The sequence below is a fragment of the Rhodamnia argentea genome, chromosome 2 (genome assembly GCF_020921035.1).
Source record: "Rhodamnia argentea isolate NSW1041297 chromosome 2, ASM2092103v1, whole genome shotgun sequence".
Taxonomy (NCBI): domain Eukaryota; kingdom Viridiplantae; phylum Streptophyta; class Magnoliopsida; order Myrtales; family Myrtaceae; genus Rhodamnia; species Rhodamnia argentea.
The window spans coordinates 3,977,463-3,995,665 of record NC_063151.1 but is presented as its reverse complement, the minus strand read 5'-3'; the positions used below and the strand labels follow the sequence as shown (position 1 = coordinate 3,995,665).

The 18,203-nt window shown below is 42.9% G+C and overlaps 3 protein-coding genes across 4 annotated transcripts; 2 read left to right on the top strand and 1 right to left on the bottom strand.

Annotated features, from left to right (window-relative positions):
* The first annotated feature begins 579 nt into the window (after nt 1–579).
* LOC115749014 lies at nt 580–1,524 on the top strand. The gene has a single exon (XM_030685703.2). It carries the CDS (start codon nt 861–863, stop codon nt 1,218–1,220), a length of 360 nt encoding a protein of 119 aa, XP_030541563.1. The 5' UTR covers nt 580–860; the 3' UTR covers nt 1,221–1,524.
* A 4,998-nt stretch (nt 1,525–6,522) lies between these two features.
* On the top strand, nt 6,523–7,834 carry LOC115749022 (E3 ubiquitin-protein ligase CIP8). Its single transcript, XM_030685711.2, has one exon. The coding sequence runs from the start codon at nt 6,663–6,665 to the stop codon at nt 7,725–7,727; it is 1,065 nt and encodes a 354-aa protein (XP_030541571.1). The 5' UTR covers nt 6,523–6,662; the 3' UTR covers nt 7,728–7,834.
* Nucleotides 7,835–10,777: 2,943 nt separating this feature from the next.
* Nucleotides 10,778–17,470, bottom strand: LOC115749019. Of its 2 annotated transcripts, XM_030685708.2 has the most exons (3): nt 17,199–17,470; nt 16,598–16,686; nt 10,778–14,429 (listed from the first exon to the last, which is right to left on the bottom strand). In XM_030685708.2, exon 3 carries the CDS (start codon nt 14,314–14,316, stop codon nt 11,299–11,301), a length of 3,018 nt encoding a protein of 1,005 aa, XP_030541568.1. In that variant the 5' UTR covers nt 14,317–14,429; nt 16,598–16,686; nt 17,199–17,470; the 3' UTR covers nt 10,778–11,298. The 2 variants fall into 2 exon arrangements, with proteins under 2 accessions (XP_030541568.1, XP_048130240.1); XM_048274283.1 differs by lacking the exon at nt 16,598–16,686.
* Nucleotides 17,471–18,203: the final 733 nt, after the last annotated feature.

The window sequence follows — 18,203 nt, the reverse complement described above, 5'->3', positions numbered from 1 at the left end:
GAAGTGCACATATCCTAAATCAGTAAAAAAATGTAAAAAATACTTAAATTGATAATTTCTTTTTTTAACCATATTTTTTGAAAAAAGCCTGTTATCATAAATATAGAAAGAAAAAAAAAGTTTAAAAAAACATAAATTTACGGCTATAAAATTTTAAAAAGAAAACAAAAAAAATTAAATTGATAATTCTTTTTTTTTTAATCATATTTTGAAAAAAGGCTCCGGAACTACCACTGCTGAAGCGCTAAGGCTGACACTTTTTCGAGTGGGACTGTCAACAGCGCCCTGAAACGTCGTCGCACGATCTGCGCAAATCTCAAGAAAAAGGAAAACGGCATTCAGAACACCGAAATGACAGAAATCCCCAGTGCGGCCACGTCAGTAGCGGTCCCAGTAACATATCCTGACACGTGGCGGCATCCTGTTGGTCTGTCAAAAAAAATTCCCCAGTGGCGGGGTGGTGGGCAGACAAGCGAGTGGGCGTCCTCAATGCCTCAGCCCCCAGCTTTCCCTTTGTAAGAAAAACAAAGAAAGAAAAGAGGTACAGATAAGCTCGAACTCCAAAGTCCAAAGTCTCGCCCCAAATTCACTTCGCTTGCTCGTCCGATCCCTCGCCAAAACGCTGCCGTTTTGCGGACTGTCAACTCCTCTCCTGTCACACGCGCTCCTGAAATCCCCGTCATTCCGAATCAAAGAACCCACAGCTTTGAAAACCCTCTTACCTCTTCTTCTTCTTCTTCTTCCTCAGACTCTCCGGTAGATACTGAGGTCATTTACTCACCCACTGCCCCTCATTGATTCCAGTCGCTCCGCTCGAAGAACCCAGAAAGAAGGACGTACTGGGGAAATAGAAGACCGATATGGCCGTGTCGGACGCGGTGGTGGGGAACCTGACGACGATCTACGTGGCGGTGATCGCGGCGATCAAGGCGTACGGGCTGGTGTCCGGCCGTAGCTTCGGCGGCGGGCTCGTGCTGGTCCTCTCCACGGCGGTGGTGGGCCTCATCCTCGTCGCCACGCTGACGTGGGACGTCTCCCAGAAGGCCGCCCACGCGATCTCCAGGGACGACGACCGCTCCCACGAGGCCTCCTGCAAGGGCGGCATCTGCTGGCACGGCGTCGCCGTCAAGTCCCCGGCCTCCCAGGTCCGGTTCCGCCTCCCCCAGCAGCAGCAGCAGCAGCAGCAGCCGCCGCCGCCGCACGGCCCTGCCGCTCTGTGAATACGACATCAATTTCCACCTTTTTTTCTGTTTTTTCCCCATTTTCTGTTTAGTTTAATGGATTTTGGTGACGGGATTGGGATGTGAGGTTACGGTGTCCGACTCCGTTGTAAGATGCCCAGTCTCTGTCTACAGTTGATTGGTCATCGTCCGTCGGGTCATCAAGTTTGGGTTTTTTCCTTATCGAAAATCAATGTGGGTGTGTTCTCTTTTCCTTCTTCTTCTTGTCAAAATTTCCATGAAAGGAACATGTATATACTTCTGTATAATAAATAAAAGAAGCGCAATACAATTACAAGTGGAATGTGACATGGGTCTGATGTCTGAACCCCACCTACCGTTCGCGCATCGAGATATTTCGTTGGTGCGTTCTTTTCAAAGAAGGCAGAAGTTTTGAACGATGACTACGACTTCTCCTCCAAAATCTCATATATTATAATGAGTATCATCTCCAAATTCCGAATCGGGGTCCACCCCAGAGCAAAACCCATCCTCGAGCATTTGGCAGCAACTGCTGGGCTTGGCTTGCGCATGGCTCCCAATTGGAAGTTGGAAGTCAACATCGTTCCTCCACCCGATTGCCCAAAGTCGTGGCGCTCCATGATGTGCTGGGGCATCCTTTTGGCGGTCTTTGCTTGTCCCCATTTAAGAGCTTCGATTTCTCGGGCGTGGGGTCTTTCAAGTTTGAGGTGGGAGTAACAACACCCTTTCGTTTCGTTCCTTAATTGGACCGGGTTCTAATGGAGACCGAGCGTCGTCTTGTGCGGTTTCCATTGACTGCAAGCTTTTTGATGATCGTTCTAAGTCGGAACTCGTGCTTGATGAGCAGACCCTTTTGGGGTGTTTTTAAGAGGGAGAGCAAAAAAGTATGGGCCTCTTTTTTGAAAGATTGCAATTCGGTGGTCGCCTGTTACGGCGATTATTAGCTCGTTCAGAAGATAAGGAATCAATTAGGTCATACATATCCAAATGTCGGTTTGTCCAAGGATCCATATGCAAGTTGTGACTATCACAATGTGAATACACTCGTGAAAGACATTTGAGTGACGGTAAGATGAGAGAAATTTACGCTTGGTCTTTCTACGTATGATGTTTATGGAACGGATTCCTTGTTAATTTTGGATTGTGATTTCTACAGTCTTGCAATCTCGGGACATTTCAAATTTTTTTTGTTCTCTCTCTTTTTTCTTTTTTTTTCTAAAATCGATGTCGAAACCCTCATTGGTTGGCTTTTTATAGAATGAGGATGAGCACAAAATACAAATCTTGATTCAATAGAGGACAAGATAATGGTTAGATGGTGTCGGGAGTGTGCACATAAGTATCAACCTTCACCAGGGAAGATCGTCAAGAAGGTGCCAAGTTCGAGCTTGTTAATGCATATCGACTTATAACTTATCGGTTTAAGTTTTTGAGTTGAATGTGAGTCAAACTAAGAGATATTGACGGGCTTAGACTTAGCCTCCTTCTTGGCGAGCTCCCTCACACGTGTGAGCTTAGTGTTAGATCTGCTCCCTTTTATTAGATATCTTTCTATATCAAAATATCTCAACTTGAATCTCCATTAACGTCCAACTTTATGCATGGTTTCTTTCTCCGGATAAAATTGTGGAGTCTGCCATTGGGCGTGCATTGCTACATCACAAATGCCTACCGCTCGAAATCTACGTTGATCATTAGATTTTTGCTTTCAAATATTCATCAAACACTGGAATGGATCAAGGCCCAACACTTTCTCATCGGCTCTGATACCATATGTCGGAAGCGCGTAATAGAAATGTGATATCTTTATTGGGGAGATTGCCAAGAGAGAGGCCTAATCCAAGCCTGTTAACATATTCTAATTGGACCCACATTTACTTTCAAGCTTAAGCTAACTATGACATATGAACTGATTTACAGAACAATTCTATTCTTTAGCGTGAGATTTCTTTAGGTCGACTTACACGTGCATCCTAGGAGTTGACTCTCCAAATCTGTCACCCTTGAGCTGATAAGGAATTACAAAAACATTACCGCATTAGGTTTGGTGTTCAATTGGATGCTTCAAACAGCTCAGATGAGAGAAAATGTATTTGTTAGTTTTGCTCGTCTTTACTATGTAGAAAGCAAAACCAATGAGAGCTTCAACCTTAAAATTAGGTTCAATCGTGGGAGGTGGTAGCCCTTTTTGGAGATGAGATTTAGTCTGCAGATGCAAAGATGTATTTCTCAAAATAGAGGATGCAAAGCGGTAAAGTTGTAAAATTTTAACTCCTAACCACCTAACAAAACCTTAATCTACTTCGCCACCCACCATTGCCACACGCCGCAGACCTACAATTTATTTACCTTCAACCTTCTTCCTCATTTCTCGTCTTCGTCATCTTGCCTCCGACGACTGTATCACTCGCCTCCCCCCGGTTATCTTGTGTGCGGTGGGTAACGCGACCTCGAACGACTGTGACAAGGTCGCTGAGGCGAGGACCTATGTCGCCGAGGCGGGGACCTATGTCGACGCATACAAAAAAAAAAAAAATATATATATATATATATATATATATATATATATATATATATATATCCTGGGCGATACGAGTAAAAAAATGGCGATCTAGCAAATAAGATCACGTGATAATATGGGGCATATAGGGATGTTATATCTAAATGCAAAAGAGAGGATGCAAAGATGTAAACCCCTCATCTCCCAAAAACTCTTTCCTCTTTCAAAGCTCTCCTCTAGGCTCTCAGCTTCAGTTTTTGATGTTTTCAGCTTACTTAGTCTTTGATTTTCTTTTTCGTTACTTGTCTTTTCTTTTCTCCCCCCCAATCTGATTAGGAGTTTGTTGTGCGAATAAATTCCTGCAGCTAATATTAGGTGAGCATGGAGATCAATTCGGCCATTATTCGACAGCCATTGAGGAGAATGTTCGCGATGTGGGTCTATAGCCTCTTCGAGATTAGGCCGCTCTCATCTCCCGATCTATATTTAGGTCAAGATCTAGGGGTTTTGACACTCCTGAACTAAATCCAAATATAGCTCTAAGAGTTCTTTTTCGGGTACTTGATCTGTGTTCTTTGAACATATGGTATCTCTACATGACGATGGTGATTGACCTTCGATGGTTTAAGGTGGTGAATCTGTTCTTAAGGGATGCAAGTGTGCTTCTAGCTGCAGACTCTGTTTTGTTATTTGCATTCTGACATTTGCTTTGTTCTACAGTTATTTGGGATTTGCTAGACTTGAAATTCTTTTATCTACCTCTCGATTATTATTTTGATTAATGGAAATATATATATATATATATATATATGTATAATGCAAAGTAGTATTAAGTGAAAAACTTGGGATGATATTTTGAAATTTGCCGAAGATGCACAATAGCACTATGTGAAAATTGGACAAAATGATAATTTACATAGTCAAAATAATTATGAACGAATCTCAAAAATAACTCAAGTTTCAAAATTGAAGCCAATCTCTGTCATTTTACAATCAACCAAGTCTCTTTGGTAAGCTAATCTTTGTTTCCGAGTATTTATCTCTCTCCACGCAAATTTAGAATTCTCTTTATTGCTCCCTCTCATATGCATGTTTCCAGGTACACCTCATAAATAAATCCTAAACGCTTTTCTAAGCAATGAATTTAAAAGATTTTGAAGTGCCATTGCAGAATGAGATATATAGGGCTTGTTTGGTTCAGCATTTGACAAGAAACATTGAGAAAATGCAAATATCTTTAGGCTAAATGCCTTTTTCAAAATGCAAGTAGTGTTTGGTAAATTGTATTTTAAAAACACATTGAAAAGCAACTTTGGAGTAAATGTCGTTTGATAAAAATACACTTTGTAAAGTATTTTTACTTTTTGAAAAAAAAAAAAGACGGTCGACGGGTGACGGCGGGCGGCGGTTGTGGCGGTCGGCAGGTGGCGACGACGGTTGGTGGCGGCGGCAACGACGGTGGCCGATGGGTGACGATCGGTGATCGGCGTTCGGTGGGCGGCGATCGTAGTCGACGGCATTGACGATCGGCGGGGGGTGGTTGTCGGCGGCGGATGTGGTCGGCAAGTAGGCGCCAACGACGGCGACAGCAAGAGCTGTGATTGGCGGGCGGCGGTGGTCGGTGGGTGGCGGCGGTAGTCAACGGGTGGCGACTATTGGCGATGGTGGTGGTCGGTGGGCAGTGCCGATGGGTGGCGGCAGGTGGAGGTGACAAAGTGAAATGAAAAAAAAAATTAATTGCATTTCGGAAATGTAACTTTTCAAAGTACCTCCAGAGGTACTTTGGGCTAAAGGACCTTTAGAAATGCAATTGCATTTTTTCAAAGCTGAGTAAATAACGAACCAAATACTATTTGCATTTGGGTGAGGGACTTTAGAGCCCCAAAGTCCTTTGCAAATGCCGAACCAAATAGGCTCATAATTATCTGATTTTTTTTTTTTGCCGCTTATATCGCTGAAATACATATAAATTTAGACATTAAATTACATATTTTATTTTACTTCTAATGCTAAGTATGCGACCTTTCTATGCTGCACACTCGAGATTTTTAAAGTACACGGTTTTTTTTTTAAACATTTAGATGCTACATTATTAGCCTTTATGAAGCGATATACTACTTAATTCTTATTAGAACAAGGAATTTTTTTTTTTTTTTTGGTCGTAATGAACAAGGCATTTAAACGGCACTTTGCCGGCTGGTTTAACACTTCGCAAGGGTCATGACAGGAGTCTCTCCGGCACTTATTTGAATGACTGTACACTTGGAACTTAAAATTAATGCGTCGGAAAATCATTTAATGGGATAGTCCCGAGCACATTTTTTAGCATGTCTAATAAGGAAAAAAAATTAATTTTCTAATGCCTTTCGGCCATGCCTTTCTTTTCTTTTTATAAATAATTTGAGCAATTCATATTCTTATTTGAAACGAGATCCATTTTAAGCATTTATTCGAGAAAATGAAGGCATTTCGAGCCATTAATTAGAATTTTCCCAAATTAAAATAAAATTTGAAATTTCTATCGGGGTCTGTACACCCAAATTCACATCCTTTCTTTAACCTGTCTGAATTCACATCCTTGGGCATTCGTTTTTGGAGGCGGTCCGGTGGATCCCACCGTATAGGTTCTCAATAACTCACGGCCAGACAAACGAATCGTCGATCTCAGCCGTCCAATGGGCCCATAGATCGTACATTAAATCCATCCAACGGCAGATAGCGTCGCGTAAAACACCGCCGCAGTACCGCACGATAAATCCAACCCCACCCCCACTCCCTTCTTTTTTTATTTTTATTTTTATTTTTATCAGCTCAATCTCGTTAAAACTCATAAGCAATCTACCTGCCTCTCTCTCTCTCTCTCTCTCTAGCTCTCGCTAATCGCTACTCATTTCTCTGTGAATCACCACCGGGCACGGCGTTCCTCGGTGGTCCCGTTGCATATCAATCGTCGCAAAGCCATGGCGGGGTCTCCATCTCAAGCTCAGGCGGAGCCCGTGCTCGACACCGCCGCCTCAGAGTACTGGTGCTACCAATGCGACAAGCGAGTCTCCGTCGAAACCCTAGCGAATCTCCCCGACGTCGTCTGCATCGAGTGCAAGAACGGCTTCGTGGAGTCGATATCCGTCGCGTCCTCCCTGCAGCCTCAGCCGTCCGATCAGCTCGACGATCCCGCCCTCGGCTCGCAGTTCCTCCAGGTCCTGCGGTTGATCGCGCAGGCGGCGCGTGATGAGGACGCCCCTCCTCCGCCGCCCTCGAATCCACCGTCGGACGACGATTTCCTCCGGATCGAGCTCGACGGATTGGACCACGATGAGGACGAGGATGAAGAGGAAGAAGATGAGGAAGAGAATGAAGAGAACAGTAACCGCGAGGGAAATGAACGAGGCGAAGGGGAGAGGGAAGGTGATAACCAATCGGATAATGAGAACGGAGGAGAGAACAGAGACGAATTTGATGAGGATGATGCGCGGCGGAGGCGGCGTGACGTGCTCAGGCTCCGGATCCGAGACTTTGCAACTCGAGCTCGGAGCGGGCGTAACCGGATTCTCGATTGGGCTGAGATTTTGATGGGATTGGATGATAGCTCCATCGAGCTGAGGTTCGAACTGCCTGAATCAGACCGCTACATAGGCAATCCGGAGGATTATGTGGACGACGCTGGTTACCAGGCGTTGCTTCAGAATTTGGCGGAGAGCGACAGTGGAAGAAGAGGAGCCCCACCGGCTGCAAAATCAGCGGTTTTGGAGCTTCCAACTGTGGAAATCAGATCAAAGGACGAGACGTTGGTGTGTGCGATATGTAAGGACATGGTGAGTGTCGGTGAGATGGCAAAGAAATTGCCCTGTGGGCATGGTTACCATGGGGATTGCATTGTGCCATGGTTGGGTGCGAGGAATACATGTCCGGTTTGTCGGTTTGAGTTGCCTACTGATGATCCTGAGTATGAAGAGGAGAAGAAGAAGAAAATGAATGTGAATGCAGGTGGGAGCTCAGGTTCTGTTGGAGACAATTCCTTGGAATAAGTTTGCTTGAACTATTGTTGAATTTGCTTGTTTGGTGGAATAGAACAACAATTTGAATGCTTTTTTTCTTCCTGCCCTGATAATGAATGTAAATGATGTTTTACCAAGCGGTCTTGTTTGTGTTCATCTGCAATTTGCTTTTGTTATATGATTCAGGATGTGATCGCCCAGCTGAGACAGGATCATAGGATGGTGTCTTTGATTTGGGAGGATGAAGGACTAATCTAATTCCTGGTTATATAGGGACTATGATTGTAGATAGAAATTAGGAGCAGCTGAGGCAGAGATGCTAGAGAGTAAAGCTGAGCTTCGATAATGTCTTTTGGTCTAGGCCATTGCTTTTGAAAAATATGGCGAGGAGATTGGGATTGGGTTTGGAAACTGCCATGTCATTAAACGACTCGTGGGCTCTCAATCAGCTCTAAGGCAATGTGAATGTTGGTCGGTCTTCTCTTTTTGATAGGTAGGATGTAGGAATGTTAGTCAGTAGTCACTCTTCATTATTTCCAGTGCTGGGCAGTTTACTTGTGAAGAGGTTGAGCTTGTTTGTTCTAGATGGTTTGCTTCACATCATTGATGTTGGAATTCGCTGTTGTAGCAGCTTAAGAGCTTCTAGTGTGCAGTCATATTCTCTGGAATGTATTGCTGATTGTGTTCATTCAGGAAATTGTTTTGCGATGAAGAATAAGTGCTTCTAGATGCCTTATTTGTCAATCATGCTCAACGAAGCAGGTTTTTAACTAGATCAGTTGATTATCAACCTGTTTCTAGATGAGGACTCTACTATTTTGTGAATCATACGGCATACGATGACTGCCATTGTTATCTCAACAATTTTGTGATTCTTGTTTTGCTGAATCTTTCTACCAAGCCAATATGCAGAAGTTGGTTTGTTTTGTTTGTGAGATCAAATACAAATCGTTTCCGCATCCATTTCCAATAGAACTACTTCATAGTGAGTCCACCATCTTGCTTTTTCTCTGTGGTGATAGATCTCAGTTGATGAATGCAATTGATGATGAGCCGAGCGGACTATGTCTGCCATCTCTCGTAAGCATTTTTTAGAGGAGTATGATGGCATAAGCAGAGCGCCTTTTTCCACATTTATAGGCGAGATGGCTTCTCTACCTCCACTTCTTTTCTTTTTTCTCCCTCACCCCTCTGCAAATAGGCGTTCCTGACTACTAGTTGTTTCTTGTTATTTTGCTGTTAGTTTATCATATTCCGAAGCTTCTTTTTAGCTCCTGCCAATGTCTCTTTGAATCGCGCATTTAATTCCTAATAAAGTTTGTTCGATTTTCTTGTCTCCACTTTCTACCAACTATTGGCATGAGGGATCTTTCCATTATTCCTGATGGGTGCGGTATCTTGGTTGGATCTTTTGGAATATTACGCCACATATCTTGTAATTTGGTGATGGTCCTGGAAACTTATGGCTGACAGAAACTTGGTTTTAAATTAACTTAGTCCAGAATAGTATTTTTTAATTGGGTGGTGAGTTAGTTCATTGGTCAGTGATTTGCTACCTAATTTGACTATTGACCCAGCAAAATTCTGGATCACCAGAAGGGGCAAGCTGCTACCTCTTCAATGTTTTACCATTGGCAAAGAAGATTGAATATGGAAAAGAGATGGTGCGAATATAGTAATGCCGCAAGATTGGAGAGAGCTTAGTGGGTTTCTCAGACAAGTCATTCTGACGATCTTTCGGTCATTGAAGTAGCTTTCCATGGCCAATTTATTAATTTGAGATCCTTCCCGTCGAGGATGGTTAGCAATTCCTTCCACGTAACTGAATGGAGATGCTTTTGATAGAAGAAAGATTGATGTAGCCATTGCTGCTTCAGGGGTTTGAAATGCCATTGAGTTCGATAAATTCGGACGGCTACTGGCTTAGATGTACGACGAAACCACATTCTTATTTTTCTTCTGTTTGATGAGGAAAGTCTATTTTAGATTTGTAAATACCGGGTCTTCGTGGAATGGGATACGATGGTAGTCAAAGCCCCCTGGGTCTACAACCCGGTCAAGCACCATCTTTACGTAGAGTTTTGTATACGGAAAATTACTAAAAGAATCTTAAATTAATTATAATTTTAATAATTCAATCTTATTATTATTATTATTTTATGTTTCAATCCTAAACCTTTTGAAATTGTGCCAATTCAGTCCATCCTATGAATTTTAACTGACAGTTGACATAATATTTTGATGACTTTTTTTCTTTTTTTTTCTTTTCCCTTCCCTCTTGGGTTGATAACCCGGTTAAGTACCATCTTTACGTAGAGGTTTGTACGGGGTGTTGTTCATGGCAAAAGGGGTTATTCGTCACTAGTTGAATAAGAAGATTGCTATGATCATAATCTTGGATAAAACATGGGTGTTTGCAATTGATGCACGAAAATCAAACATGTATGGAAATCACTAAATCGACTCTTTGAAGAGTTCTCACAAAATTTTAATCTCAAAGGTACTTTCCCAAGGTCAATGTACATATTATTCATCCCGATGAGAATTGTCAATCAAAGTTCCGGATGATACGACACACACACACATACCGAAAAGGTGGTAACGGATGATGCTATGATTGGATGGGCCAAAGTAGCTTAACTAATATTTAATCATGCAAGATCGTTCGTCCGAAATGCTTTTTCTAGAAACTAACTCAGATATCTTCACTTTTTACGGTTTTGCTATTTTACAAGATCAGTGACGCGTCTGTATGCAAAGAGTAATTTTTTGCGTTTCTTATAAGGCAAATGTAACAGAGCTTCAGCTCAGCTTTACTATGCAGTTGAAGCAGCTTGTACGTAAATACAAGGACTGAAAAAGTGGCGGTGGCATTTGATTTTTTGAATCGTGATACTATGGATGAGAAGCGAATCGGGTTTTGAGCTAATTCAAGAGCAAGTTCTTGGTCATTGTTCTATACTTTCTGCAAGACTTGAACACGCAAAGGAAGATTGGACCCAAAAAAAAAAAAAAAACACGCAAAGGAAGTAATCTCAAATCTTTGCAACTGAGTGTACATCAAGGTCCATGCTTTCTGGACAAGCAACAGCCCCTCATTCTATTCAACAGCAAATGAGAAGCGAGGAATAACGGAGTTAATTACCTTCCCATCACAGCAAATTTTAGCATTACACCTTGTGAACTCCAAAGCAAGTTAGCTCTTCACATTCTTCTCTCCAAGGAAACACAAAGGTGACAGAAAGATTTGCTCCTAGAAATATTCTTTTGACAGACATGGGAATGGGAGAGATACCAACAGCTATCTAACCAAACCTCCAGCGGCAGCAGAGGCCTTCTATAAGACACTAATAACGTGAGAATATAAAGAAAACCCCAAAATTTAGGCTATAAAACTAAAATTCCCCCCCACCTAAGAAAAATTAATCTCTCAAGAATCAGATTTCCCTCGCTATCTCCAGATTTTATTCAGTTTCAAACCCACTTCCCATGAAAGCCAATTTGTTCCCCCTATGCTCATGATCTTCAGAAAGGAAGCACTCCCCTATCTGTTTGTGGTTGGACATTCGGACTGACCCAAAAAGCTTCGTTGGACCGACATTTATTTCCATGGAGGTTGCTGCTGCCGGAAGCCAATCGGGTAAGGTTCCCATCCACCCTCTGGTTCCTTCCTCTTGCCACCCAGCCCAGAACTTGAAGACGGTTGCAAGCTAACCCTCAGATGTTCTTCCATTGATCTACCCTGATCTGGCACTAAAAACTGTCTCAAAACAGCCGGCTCACGGTTAACTCCATCAATCGAGAATCCAGAATTCAGATCAAATTGTGCCCGAGAAGGGCCAGGACCATTGATACCGAGGGGCGCAGAGGTCATGTTCATCATGAACGGTGCCTGAGGGAAAGAGGAGAGAACAGGTGAAACAGATCCAATGGCTTGAGGCACAAATGGGGGCCCACGTGGGTCCACCATGTAAGGCATTGAGCCACCGGGTCGATACATGGTAGAAGAGAGAGAAACAGTAGGCCCTGTGTTTAATCCATTGTATGCCCAGGCATGTGGATAAGAGATTGTGGGACCCATCCCCCAAAAGCCTCCTGGTCTTGCCACACCGGCATCTGCTGCAGACTCCAGAGCCTTGCCATTTAGCAGGGACAAATTCTGAGGTACATGATCTTTCTTGTCGACCTCCACTTTTGCACCGAATATAGAAATAACAGGTTCTGATTTGGGCTTCCCATAACTTGTCACATTTTGGGAAGATCTGCCACTGTAGGGACCTTGGTCAGAAAAATCATTGTGAAACAGTGGCCTGTCATTCAAATCAAAGTTCCTCATGGTTGATGAAGATGATGCAGGGGACGGGCTGCGTTGGCCATTTCTAAGGTTAAGTAGCTGGCGCTCCACCCTAAAATCTGAAATTGATGGTTCGCCATCATCACCAATGCGATTCAAATCCAGTTTGAACCTCTCTGATCTCTTGGAACTAACCTCCACTGAAGATTCTCCAGATCGAAGACTTGAAGAGACCGGGATTTGCATCCCCGGCATAAGATCAGCAGCTTTATCATCTCCACCTTCTGCCACATTAAGATCGATGTCTAGACATGTATGCCTCTGCTTGGATTCATGGGATTCCTCTCCGGGAACAGTTCTATCAGCAACAGTGCTTCTTCGAGGTGATGCTGGACGAAACGCGCTCCTAGCAGAGTTTTTCCAACCGAGACTTCCTTCGAATTGCAAAGGAGCTAGAGGCAATCCAGAAGCTGCTGCTGCCGGTTTTGAAGCAGAAACAATAGAGACTGGCGCAGACACTGCATTTGCAGTGCAATCCACATCATCCGAGGAAACTTCTTGGTTCAAATCAAAGACGCACATGCCTTTCTCCGTCTTATCTTCCGGTTCTTGCGTTGCTTCTGTTACTTGAGAGGACTCCATTTCATGCATAGAACCATCCTGTTCAGTATTCAAGTTCTCCGGATTTATTAAACTTCCCTCTCCCTCAGAAGATGCCTCAGAAGCATCATTCCGTTCTCTTGGCCTCTCAATTGATGGGATATTGGCCAATACATCTTGTTTCCCATTGATAGGCTCAGGGCTACCATGCTGCCGGATTACACCTTCTGAATCTCTCTCTAAGTTCATTTCTCTCTCCACTTCTTGAGCAACTTGTCGAGCTACTTCTATAGCATCAACAATGCCATATTCATGCTCAATTCTTGACCTCTTCCGTTCAGCCATGCTAGGACCTCTGACTTCCATTCCTAGTCTGTAAGAATTAGAAGCACCTGCTAAGTTTTCACCATCATCACTTGAATGGTCCTCATCTTCTTTAGCAGCTCCTCTGTCAACAGAAGACTTTTGCATGGTAGCAGAGCTGCAAACACTATCTTCAACCGTCTTAAGCACCGTGTTGCATTGGCCTAAAATCCCCTTGTCATCCTTTTCATTCTTCACCTCAGAAGTAGTTCTTCTTAGACCTAGAGCGGCCTTTCCAACGCGGAAACTGGTGCTATTGATATCATCAGCCGCTGTAACTTTAGGCGCAGTGACTTGAGCAGTTGCAGTTGCAGCATCTAGATCAAAAGAAACAGCTGTAAGTTCAAATGCATTGAAGGCAGATTTTTCTGCCATTACCAATTTTTCATGAGAAAAATTAAGCTTGTCTTCCTGCTTTCCGATTTCATATAACTTGCCCATATCAGGTTTTCTGTGTCGTCCACCACTCTCCTCTTGTGGAACTGAATGACCAGGAATTTCAAGTGAGGGTGTCCCTTCGACTGGGCACGTAGAGGATTCTTTTACAACCTCATTTGTCTCAGGTATAGGGCTTGACGTGGGAGAAGATGCCAAAGGACCCACAGATCTATCCTTCACATCTGCATCTTCCGGTATCTTCTGCACAGATAGCTGATTGACATGAGTATGAGTCTGAATGTGGTCATCCTCAACCTTTTGCCGTTGGAGACAGTTGGGACTTCTTGATGGAAATTTTTCATGTCCAGCAGGTTCTGCAGCCAAACCTTCTGCATTACCTCTTTCATTGGAAAGTGGAACATTTACATCAGAGCATTCAGACTGAACACTCTCTCTAACAGGATTCCTGACTTGCTCAGTCCCATTGTCACATGACACAGAACTTCCGATATCATGGCAACGATTATCGCCATCTTCACTGCGCTTCCAGCTCTCGAAAAGTGCTCTTGCACTATCCTGAACCTTTACACTACGGTGGCCAAGAAGATTCTTGATGGTAATCCAAATTCCAGAAGAAATTGACCTCCCAGTGTCTAGTTCTAGCTTCTTTATTGCATGTAGCAGCACAGTCATTGACTCCTCCACAAGACTATCGCTAGAGTCATTTTCAAACTTTTCAGCATCCCTTAGCCATCTATCAATGAATGATACTCCATCTAACTGAACAAATAGATCAAGACACTCTTTACTCTCTGTGGCAGCAATGGTACTTGCAACAGCAGCCCACTGCCTGATTGCATCGCCAGCATTCTTCAGAACATAATCCTTTTCTTTCTGCATAACACTGACCAGCTCCTCAACACGAGAGGGAGCAGTCAATCCATCCCTCATCTCAGTTAGAGTGAAAAAATCTTCAAGTGTCATAGTGCCTTAAATATTGTACTTCATCCTACATAGATCCTTGTGCCAAGTTGATATTTTGTCAAGCAGCAAAAGTTGCATTACTCTTTGGATGGCAAGAATGTTTGAAAGTTACCCTACAGAATGTGACATTAAAATGCAGGTCAATACTAGAGCTCACCATTTCTCTAAGGAGGAGAAGATGCCAAAAGAACTGAAATTCTGAAACAACATAATTTGCACAGCACAGACAACATTCGGAAGCAAACAGACATTTCCCACCCATTTAACGACAGATCAATCAAGTCGAGCCAAATACAAAAGGCTTTCAAAGAGATGCCTAGAACAAGAAGTAACCAACAAGCAAGCTAGTTCTTTGGCTATCCTTCTTCAGAGCGAAAGAATGCCTCCCGAGTCATCATGACATGCAAAAATCTAATCACAAAACAATATTAAAAACTCACGGAACCCCAAGGAATAACAAATGACCTGGGCATAAGAATGTTACACAGGTAAGTCTATCCTGTCGCATCATCTCAGACAAGCTGCTGTTGCTTCCTACAAGATGCATTTCTACAACATAAGGTGGCCCTTGCTGTCACAGTAGAATTCGAAAACACACCACACGGCAAAACTGAATGCCGGAAAGGGGATTCCAAGAAAAGAACTCCCACGTTACTTTAGGTCTCTTACAGAAATATCAGATCAATCTGGTGACACTAGACTAAATTACATTTGGAATTGGCATAACATCTGAAACAAGCCAAAAACATTAGGCAAACTGTCATTCCCCAAAAGTACAAGCATTAAACAGGTCATTGCAAAAGAAAAACGAGGCAGCAAATAACGTATCCTAAAACATGGTAATAAGGCAAATACAAAATACTTAATTGGATGGTGAACTTCTAGCTGCTTGACTCAAACTCCCAGTATGTTGCTAGATAGATATACAAAATGGCCATTTGGTGAACTTCCATCAGTTTGACTTAATTGTGTGGATAGCAAATACAAACTAAAGCAAAAAACAACAGAAATCCGGGTAATCATAACAGATCATGACAATAATCCGACAAGGACATTCAGGAACTCATCATGTAACATCTGATAATAGGGCTTAAGGAGTCCCACCTAACGCCTTCGCTTGTTAATTTGTCTTAATCTTGGCTTGGTGGACATTTGTCAAGTAATATAATTCAATTAGCAACAGCAGCAAAGTGAAAAAGAACAAAACCCGGTAAAAGCAAATCACACAGCAACATCTACACTGTTTTCTCCCAATCATATCCGTAATCCTAACAAGGATAAGCACAGGAACCATCGCATAAGGCCTAAGAAAGCAATGCCGCACGACAAGTTTTTACGAGGAAATCATCACCAGCTCCCTTCTTTAACTTGCTGTACAGAGTATAAGAACTCCGAAAAAATGTCCTTGTGTCATTTTGCCGAGATGAAAAGCTACAGTTCCCTCATGGAGTTACACAATCTAATTTGCTTATTCAGCACTGAGCTACTGGCAAGCCACTATAATAAAGAATGAAACCTGATCAAGTCACCCCCATAACTCGTGGGAGTCAAGTACTAATAGTGGGATAAGTCTAGTAATAAATCCAACATTAACACTTGTAACTTTAGAACCAACATTAACACGATTCCCAACTGGACTTGTCATAGAATTTGACAAAATCTTCTAACTGCTTTAAGTACGAGGCCTACTTCATAATGGCAGCTAAGTGCAAGTGAATCCTTTCCTCTTGACAGGATCAAAATAAGGCCAGACACTTGCTACTGGCGATCTGTAACCATCTCTAGTTTACTCTGCATCTATTCCACCTTTGTAGAGAAAAAACCAGCAGAAGGAACTATAATATTCTTCACAAGGAACACCTAAAGGCAAATGCACTTAAGAAAACAATAGGAAACGAAAATGTTAACAGGCCTCAACTCCACTCCACATACTTAAGGAAAAAGGAATTGGAAACAAACAGTCATAATCAGCAGTTTGACAGACAATTTGCATCATGGTTTGCAGTTTTGACATCTCAAATATTTAATCACACATGAAAATGATAAAAACAATTCATTGAAATGCAGATCGCATGTTTTACATAAAATTCAAAAGACAGAGAGCCTATTTAGGACAAACAGTTGAATCTGAAGGGACAAAAGACAAAGGGTACTCTCTACATGAAACACATTGAATGGGCAACAAGTCTTACACAGCCCAAAATGAGGTGGAACACCCAAAAACTGTGTAATGATTGGGGAAATACCAATACAGAAAAACTAGAACAAGGATCAGACTTACCAGACACAGTGATCCAGTTATTCAGCACAATGACTATGTGAAAGCCAGTAGTTTCCAATCAAATTCCCAGAACTAATTGAGCTTTACGCCTGAAAATTCAAGTAAGGGGCAAAATTCAATCCACATAACGGCACAAATGAACAATAACAGGAAAAGATTATGAGTAGGTACCGACTATAATCTTAACCAATTCCGCACCGGTAGAGGCCGCAAGCATCGCAAAAAACACACACAAACAACAGACAACAACCAATGGATCATTCGACTCCACTCCTAGGCTAGGACAGACGAAGCATAGTCAAGTGCAACCAATTACCCCTAAAGGAGGAGATCAAACCCTAGAACTCAAAACAAGAAGAAAGAGAATGGGAAGTAAAGAAGGAATTCCAAGTCCCGCCCCAGTCCTCCCATAGAACGCGAGCAATAAGAGAGAGATTACGGGCAATCCAATCAGGATCAACCCTCGTAATCAAATGCCGAGAGGGCAAAGCCAATTTAACGCAGGGCCCGATTCTGGAAACACCGAAACGGAATTCAAAGTAGCGAGAAACGCCCAGCATCGCAAAAAGAAGGCGGATTCATCGTCGCGAAAGCACTTTACCTTCGTGGAACATGCCGAAACCCTAGCGCCACCAACTCAGCTCCGACTAAGCCATAAACCTTTTGCTCTCTCTCTAGAATTTTCTCTTCAGTCCAGAGATTACCGAGCCCCTCTCTGTTTCTCTCTCTTCTAGCTCGCGGGTTATCGTAGTCTCTCTCTCTTCGCAAAACCCACGGTCTGTCCCTCCTCTGTCAAGCCTTTCCCGAACCAGAGAAAAGAGCGACCTTTTTCGTTTCCTCTTCCCATTTCTCCTTTTGTTTCTCTTTTATTTCCCCATTTCTCAATTTTTCCTTTTTCACTTAAAATTTTTTTCGATTTTTCGAGGCCTGACTGACGTTCCGGAACCGAGTCAATTCAACCTCAAATCCCCGATTTTGTTACTGACCGGGCCGGGCGTGAAGCCGCTGGCCAGACGAGCCGCGCGGCTCGGCTGAGCGGCTGCTCCCGTCCAACCGGCATCGTCAGTTGGAATATTACATTCTTTTTTCTTTTTTTTTTGGGGCTGATTTCTGGATTATAAAGCAAAAAAAGAAAAAGAAAAAGAAAAAAAAGAGAGGAAAAAGGACGCATCGGAGATAGGAGTGGCAGGAGCTCGCCAAAGCCTCCAAAACTGTCCCTTTCTACGAAAGCTTATCATTGTCGCTGTCATATTGTGGCCCAACACCGTCACGTGGTATATACACGTGCGAGCTTTTTTCTTGTTTCTTTTTTTCGACGGAAAGGAGGAATCTGTACAAGGTTGGTTGTACAACGTTAATGTCGAATCTACTTGGATTCGGGAGGTCCTTCCCTCGAAGGGGCTCTTACATTTCGAAGAAAACTAAAATTAAGATAGAATAGCTCGATTAGCGAGTGCATCGAGTAGGTTGTCACGAGATGAGTTATGAGATTACCGTACGATGCGAGAGTGAGAGTCGATCGATGATTGAAACCTCAATGCATCGAAGACCGAATTGTACAAACATGCAAGTTTCGAGGTGAATACGGTCTTTGGTGTTCCGGTTA